This window comes from Chanodichthys erythropterus, chromosome 11 (assembly GCF_024489055.1).
Source record: "Chanodichthys erythropterus isolate Z2021 chromosome 11, ASM2448905v1, whole genome shotgun sequence".
Lineage (NCBI taxonomy): Eukaryota > Metazoa > Chordata > Actinopteri > Cypriniformes > Xenocyprididae > Chanodichthys > Chanodichthys erythropterus.
In genome coordinates, this window is record NC_090231.1 from 30,831,976 (window position 1) to 30,840,668 (window position 8,693).

Consider the following 8,693-nt stretch of genomic DNA (forward strand, 5'->3'; position numbering starts at 1 on the left):
GTACCGAACCATCTTTGCCCTAGATTTCTCTCTTTCTGTTGTTTTTCTTTTTTATAGATGAATTTTTGTATTGTGATTGTCGTTGAAAGATTTTTTTTCATCATCGTGCTTGCTAAAACTAGGCATGTTATATGATTTATGAGAAAATCCACTATCCAATAGCGCATGTGTAGAGAAATGGCCGCATTTTCGTGGCATTAATCAGAACCCTGCTGGGACAAACTGTTGAAAAAAGTCTGGCTACTTGCTTAACCTCAGTCTATCTGCCTGCTAAAGTAATCACTACACTTGCTCCACTGTCTTCTGGGATATGGAACATGTGTTTTAACAATGGATCGATTTTATACAGGCCTTTCATAGTGCTCTAAAAGCTCAAGCCAACAGGCGAGAGGAAATGTAATCAAAGGCCATTAAACTCATAATGAACTGATGCAACTGCCTGCACCGTAGCCTAGTAGTTAAAGAAACGGAGGATGGCTTTATAGCCTGTTTTGTGGTCATCCTATTAAGAGTGCTGCTGTCAGAACTTACATCCTCGCGCACGCTAACACACACATTTTTCTGAGTAGTCGCATACCAAAGTTCTTTTTTTTTTTTTTTTCTGCCCCCTTTTATCGGTCTTTTATTTCCATGGGCCCTCAAGGATGATGATGTCTGTACTCGATTTTACACAGCTCAACACTGCCATTCAATGGTTAGATACAGAAATGTTTTTTTTTTTAAATGCTCATTATGAACTTTAAAAAGCTCATACTATCATTCAAGGGGTTTGGGGTAGTAAGATTTTTTTATTTTTTATTTTTTGAAAGAAATTAATGCTTTTATTCAGCAAGGACACATGAAATTTATCAAAAGTGACAGTTAAGACAGTAGTGTTACAAAAATGTTCTTTCAAATAAGTTATTTTGAACTAAATTTATGAAGGATCCTGAAAAATATATCAGTTCACATAAAAATATTAAAGGGTTAGTTCACCCAAAAATGAAAATTCTGTCATTAATTACTCAGCCTCATCTTGTTCCAAACCCTTAAGACATTCGTTAATCTTCGGAACACAAATTAAGATATTTTAGTTGAAATCTGATGGCTCAGTGAGACCTCCATAGCCAGCAATGACATTTCCTCTCTCAAGATCCATTAATGTACTAAAAACATATTTAAATCAGTTCATGTGAGTACAGTGGTTCAATATTAACATTATAAAGCGACAAGAATATTTTTGGTGCGCCAAAAACAAAATAATGACTTATTTAGTGATGGCTGATTTCAAAACACTGCTTCATGAAGCTTCAGAGCATAATGAATCAGCGTATCGAATCATGATTCGGACCGCGTGTCAATCCGCCAAACTGCTGAAATCACGTGACTTTGACGCTCCAAACCGCTGATTTGACACACTGATTCATTATGCTCTGATGCAGTGTTTTGAAATCGGCCATCACTATATAAGTCGTTATTTTGTTTTTTTTGGCGCTCCAAAAATATTCTTGTCACTTTATAATATTAATACTGAACCACTGTACTCACATGAACTAATTTAAATATGTTTTTAGAACATTAATGGATCTTGAGAGAGGAAATGTCATTACTCCCTATGCATGCCACACTGAGCCATCGGATTTCATCAAAAATATCTTAATTTGTGTTCCGAAGATGTTAATGACAGAATTTTCATTTTTGGGTGAACTAACCCTTTAAGCAACACGATTTTCAAAATTGATAATAGTCAAGTCACCTTTATTTAGTGCTTCATACAATACAGATTGTTTCAAAGCAGCTTTACAGTGATAAACAGGAAAATAATGATGCAAACAAAATTCAGCTCCGCTGTAAAGCAGCTCTAAAAAGACAATAATAAACAGTCATTATTCAGTTGAAATCAGTTCAGTGTTTATTCAGTTTGGTTCAATAACTGTGTAAAGTTCATCAGTTATGGAATGAGTTCAGTTCAGCTATAAAGAATCTCTGGGGAACGCAGTGATGTCATCGTCCAGTTCAGTTCAGTTCTCATCCAGTAGTGTCCAGTCAGTATTGCCTAATATTAATCCAAACTCTGTCGATGACAGAAATGGGAATGAGAAATAAATGTTTCTTGAGCAGAGCACCAAATCAGCATATTAGAGTGTTTTCTGAAGGATCATGTGACTGAAGACTGAAAATTCAGCTTTACCATCACAGGAATAAATTACATTTTGAAATAATGTCTCTTTTTGTGTCTTTCAGTGAATGAGATCATAGGCAGAGACATGTCTCAGGCCCCAGGGGCTCATGGGGGCTCTCCAGCTGCACACAGTCAGTCCTAGCCCACCACACACCACGTCAGACTGTCAGACAATCATCACAGGACTCCAGAGCTGGCCAGCGAGTTTTAACTCAAAGGCTGAAAACGACCTTCCCCAGCATGGATCCAGTGCAATTTAAATGACAATTATTGCTTGTTCTTGATTCATGAACACAGCTATATACTGTACGCAAAATCATGTGTACTGTACACATGCGCAGACATGGTTGAGTGGGAGTAAACTTAGATTCGTTCTCTTGGAAATAAAACCAATAATTCAGGGCTTTCTGACAGCATGATGTATTATTATTTGCAGCTTGCGGATTCACCCCTCGGATTGGCTAGCTATGCAGTCGAGCACCCTCATCCCTGACCGGAATATGCAGCAATTCTACAGTCACTTTAGTGGGATAACCGAGGGCTGCTCGAACCATGATAGATGCCCACATTTCGCTGCCTTACCAGCGGAAATGCCGCCTTTTTCAGTACACATTCTCCCAGTGCTGCCCTCTAGTGGACGGGTCCTCAGGCTCTGCACTGAGTCTGTAGTAATAATATGCAACATTCCACATGTCTAGTGACCTTTCTGAGCTGTAGATAATGTTTAATGATAGGCCCATTTCCTCTTCAGGTTGAACAAATGCCTTATGTAGTAGCTGTGATTGTTAACAGGCTTTCTGCTGAGAATTTATATTAGATTTTATTTCTTTTGATTTCTTTTTTTTTTTTTTTATTTGAATGGGGACATGGTTAAATTCAGTGTGTGTATTTTATACTTAGTAGCTGAGCTTCATCTTGTGTTTTGGAGTTCTGTGAATTGTGTTAGCTCAACATTACTTTCACAGTGCTTTTCTTTATAAGTCAAATTAATTGTTCTCAGATTCTAAAGATAACACGTTCTGTACAGTTGCATGGGAAGATGAACTCATGTAGACCAAAAGGTCTGAAGAGAATAAAGTCTATATATATATATATATATATATATATATATATATATATATATATATATATATATATATATATATATATATATATATATAGGGATTTAAATGCATTGAACTCAAACATAAAATTGTTTTGACTATGCTGAAACTCGATTTTGTGCCTTTGATTAGACAAAAAAAAAATGCATTGGAAAAAAAAAACATTGCAGGTTTGATGTCAAGGAATAACCATATTTAATTGGTTGATTTTTTTTTTTTTTTTTTTTTTTTTGCCGCCCAAAAAAGGTTGCATCTTGACAATCAACAAGTGAATTTCCTGTTACTATAGAGTGACTTGAAAGCTGCTCTCAGTTTATGTCATTGCTGCATTCTGGGACTTTTCATAAAGGTTGAAATCCAAACTTATCAGCAAAAACAGTTTAGGCTGGTTTCCTCTGTACTTCACACTTTGGGTCAGACACAGACGATGGACACTGCCAGATCAGATGACGTTTGATGGTAACAAATCTATTCATTTGTATTGGTTCCTTGCCTTAAAAGTTTAAATTGGAGATAACAGTTGTTTTCTCAACTGTATTTTTTTTCTTCATGAAAACTGGCACAATTCATTTAAGATTTTTTTTTTTTTTTTTTTTTCAGTCTTTGTGAGACATACAGCTGTATTCATAACTGTTAATTATGTTTGAAAAAGAAAAAAACTGCTATGCACTATAAACCTGCCTTCTGCCTATAAGGAAAAAAATAGAAAAAAGAAAACCTTGATGCCTCTAGACTAGATGCTGTAGAGATGCTTCTTCATAGAGTAGTATGCCAGACAAGAGTTCTGTGTGTCAAGATGTGTCTGTTCATGCACAGAGTAAGCGTCTTAAAGGTTTTGTGTATGCGCTTATGTCAGTTTGTATCCAATGAATTGTAGATATTTGTTTCTGTATTTTTAAAAACCTCTGAATTTAAATGGTGTAAAAGCACACTGATACATTAGGCTATGCAAATACAGACAATATGACGGTGCGACTGATTTTCAAACATACCAGTAGCAGGTTTGTTTGTTACTCTTGCATCTATACAGTATGTAAGTATATATATATTTTGTTGTATGTAAACCCTTACATATAGTGACAGGTGTTTTTAATGACACTTTTGACTATTTAAACTATCAAATATACGTAGGAAAGCCTTAACTTGTGTTTTAGAGAATGTGTGTCATAAGGTTTGAGTTTGATTTAGCAATAGTGTTTTTTTGAGAATCAAGACAGAAAAACAAACAACCTGATGGGGAGTTCTGGGATGAAGCAGGGCCCCCAGATAAGCACCTATTTTCATTCTTTAGAAACCAAAGATCGAACAATGTGTTCCCATTTTACATACAGATGACAACGCAGACACCAGAACTCTATTTTTGATACTTTGAAATGGATGTCATTCCTAAAGTTTGGGTAGCTTGGATGGTTTGTAAAATAAAAGTACAGGTTCAGTTGATGTTTACGGAGCCTTGTATTGTTGTTTCATGTACATTTTGTATTTAACATTTTGTAATTTTTAAGACTGCAGTGCTTTTTGAAATTATTCAAAGGGAACACCATGCGGCATAGGCTCTTCTGAGGTAGTGTATCAATAAAAAGAATAAATGCCCAAATGTCTCTTATTGTGTCAGTCATTGTGTCTCGAATTCTGCATGCATTAAGAATGACATTTCTAAAAATTAGTGAATAAGCTGCACACAATGGTCTGTCATGATTTACTTCAGAATAACATCACATATTCACCCTCCTAAAATAAGAGTGGACAAAGCCATTGTAACTTGTGTCGAGGCATCCAGTCTCATCCGGTTCCAGTTATTTTAGCTGTACAAAAACTCTGTTTTGCAGCTTGATATCGCAAACTCTTATTTATTATTATTTTAGTTTATTATCGTAATCATAAACACAGTTTGTCGCTTTTATTATACTAGTTACTGTTATTCGTCCATTAATGAATTGGAAGTGCCAACACATTCTGTCATGTAGCTACAGATTGAGCAGAATTAAATGTGCCCCTTAAAAAAAAAATAATTGCTATAATTATTGTACATTATCCCAGGGCTACTTAAATCAAGAGCTGTTGATTTTAGTCAAAGTTATATTGCAATAGTTTAATGGTCAGAATTGTTGGTACCCTTGGTAAATATGATCAAAGATGGCTACAAAAATAAATCTGCATTGTTTAACCCTTTTAATCTTTCATTTAAAAAAAAAAAAAAAAAAAAAAAAAAAAAAACATAACATTTGGGATGCTGTTAGATCCAAAATAATTGATTTGGTCCAGAGTATTGATTCCCAGATTCTATATTTTGTAAATATGGGCTTTGGATAAGGTTAACTGACTTTCTTGTGCTTTGGCTACAGTAGGTAGTTCCAGTGAGAACAGCAACCATGCATGTCATTTCTGCAGGCTGCATCTTACTCTGTGAGATAAACAGCTTTTGCTGGCTCTGAGACACTCGCTTGGTATTTCTCCTGAAAAAATCAAAAAAAAATCCCTCATCACTAAATGAAAGCTTAAAATGAAGGCCTGATTATTTCAGGGGCCTTGTCACATGTCCATTGTTTTTGAATTTCTGTGTTACTTTTGCTATATTTTAACACTTAAAACAATGATTTGGCAATCCTCTTGTACCACTGTCTTCTTTCGTGAAAAAAAAAAGAAAAAGTCTCCTGACAGTTCTCTCCCAAGTGCTTCCATTGTTGTCAGCATTAAGTCTGAGAATGATTCAGTGGGCTGTTTAAGACTTTTGACAAGAAATTACTTCTCTGTTTTGGTTCAACATACTTACCTGTTGATCAAACATTGCCTTAAACTTACACCAGAAAATTTTTATTTAATTTTATTTAGTAACTTTTAGGAGGGTGCACTCATTTTTGATACACAACATTTTATCACCTTGATAAGAAAATTTTATTTTCCTGAATAATTTTGACATGCTTCTTTGGTAATTGATCAAGCAGACTTGCTGGAACATTATATCTCTAAAGAACCTTAACATGTCTTCTAAGTAATTGAGTAATTGCTGACTTTCAGAGGTTTCAGAGGAGGTGTACTCAATTATGCTGTGCACTGTAACTAAACTAACAAACATACATACATACACACAAGTCACACATACATGGGTAAAATGAGGAATAATAGAGTGAGACCGGAAGTGGGAAACAGGAGGAGCTATGGGAAGAGTCAAGAACCCGGAAAGAATTATTCATTACAAAGCTCCTTTGTTAACAAAGGAGGTTCACAACGTTAACTAACTAGCAGCAATTTAGTATATCATACGATACTTGCATTAGGCCTCGGCCTTTTGAAGAACTTCTGGATACACGGTTGCTGTAGGAAGTCCTGAAAATTCAGTCCGATGGGGCTGAAGTTGCAATCGATGTCTTCTGCGTTGAATGAAGGACAGATGACAAACTTGCATGGTTAGTTTGAATCTTAGTGGGAAAGAGTGCTTTTCTCTCCTAGTTAAGCACATGGCTGGGGTGCAGGGCAGGCCCAGCAGGGGGTCTCTTCAGTCTGTCGAAGAAGCAAGAGAGTGGGAGGAGCATTGTGTGCTAGCTTTTAAGGTCCGGTGCTGGCCATTCCTCCTCTGCGTCAGTGGACCAATCATATATGAGCTCTCGTGTGCATGTGATTGGTTACAGATGGAGAAGGACCTATTAAACATTCTTGTAATACTGATATGTTGCACAGGTATCAATATATCATATACACGATCATTTAAATCTTCAAAATACAAACTCGTAGACACCAAACTTTGTATAGGTGAGTTTATGTTAGCCATTGGTCCTTATCCTAAAATATGCCTAAAGCAAAATATCATACAAAAGATGCTGCACAAAACAGTCATAATCCTAAAAACACAATATCCTGGTATGCATGATCATTTATAGATCAGTTCAACTATAAATGAATGCAGGAGAGTCTGTTTTACAGGCTTTGGGTCTCTCTGCTTTTCCACATGGCCACATAGTTTGGGGCAATAAAACCCAGCCCTTGTCAGATGGTTATCCTTTTTAGGAGATGGGGAATGCAGACAGAGTGAATTTTAAACATTATTTGTTAAATATGACAAATAATTGTGTCTGATTTGTCTCAGTCGTTAGATTTATATGTAAATTACCTTAATTAGACAACGTGGAGAACTGAAACCATTCAGCTGCGCTCAAGATCATTTGCGATTTATAGATTTCACATCTGAAAGAGAGGTGCACGCTCGTTTTCTGCGTGTACATTCATTCGGTGAATCACACGTACGCACATCTGAGACATGATCGTAAGATCAAATTTAGGACGATTTCTGCACATCATTTTATAAATGAGGCCCCTCGTTCTGAATGGATTCTATCAAATACCAACAGATAAAAAATAATAGCTGCAAACTGAAACAGTGTAGCCAATATTGCATGACACTGCTTGTTAAATAGTGATGTAAGGAATTGAGCCCTGGTCCAAGCCTCGACTCATTTTAACTGAATATTCTCTCAACAGTCATTTATGAGCACTATGTATAATCATATCACACATTTAACCAAAGCTTTTAAAAACCCAGCATTCCGGACACCAATATTAACAATTCCTAAAAGAATCACTGTCTGTCCATCTGAGATTTCAATATGGAGATTAGAATCCTGATATTTTCAGTGGTTACAACGCACCAAGGGCCTCATTTAGGGGCGCAGGAATTAGGCTTAGGGGTGCAGGGATTGTTGCAGCACCCCCTGTTTTCACAGGACAGTAAATGCACTGCAAATTTTGTTGTTACATTTAATCATTTAATTTTTTTTTTTTTTTTTTTTTGTAATAACTTTAAATGGGCTATACAAATTGTGTTGATTTTTTTTAAAGCACAACTAAGATCAAATAAAAACGCTTTTCGAGCTCAAGCATAGGCATGTGCTGCATTCCAATTCGCCTACTTATACTACGCCCTAAAAGTATGTACTCTTTCTGTGAACAAAAAGTAGCCTACTTACTTTTGAGTGTGCAGTAAAAGAGTAGACAAGCTTTGGGACATACTAACACGTCATACAATCGCGTCAATTCTCTCTGTCGCATCCTGTCACCGTAAACTGGCCTGTCAGTCATCTTACTTCCTCCACATTTCATTTAGTTAATTTCCTACCGTATCGGAGTGAAATGCAGCACGTTGATCTGCAGTCGCGGGTCTTTCATGTGGAGAACTGTCCTCATATTAATGCATAATGATGCATTTAAAACTTAATGGCCATTATCGGATCTTCATAAAAGTCCACATTGGTATTTGCAGATGAAAAATAACACGGGTAACATTACATATATATTTTCTATCAGGTTAAACTGATTATTAGTCACTCAAATCTCTCAGCGTCGATTGCATATATCCGCCATGTTTTGTAGTTTTTTAACACTTTTTACTCGTGTTTGTAGTTCTGAACTGAATCCTCGTCCAATGCGCAATGGGT

At 36.1% G+C, this 8,693-nt stretch overlaps 1 protein-coding gene across 3 annotated transcripts in view; it reads left to right on the top strand.

Annotated features, from left to right (window-relative positions):
• Nucleotides 1-3,194, top strand: part of nfatc3a (nuclear factor of activated T cells 3a) — a 79,956-nt gene extending 76,762 nt beyond the window's left edge. For all 3 annotated transcript variants that reach the window (XM_067402320.1, XM_067402321.1, XM_067402322.1), the window contains one exon: nt 2,224-3,194. In XM_067402320.1, the coding sequence (XP_067258421.1) occupies nt 2,224-2,303 (80 nt within the window). In that variant the 3' untranslated portion in view covers nt 2,304-3,194. The remainder of the gene's footprint in view (nt 1-2,223) is intronic.
• Nucleotides 3,195-8,693: the final 5,499 nt, after the last annotated feature.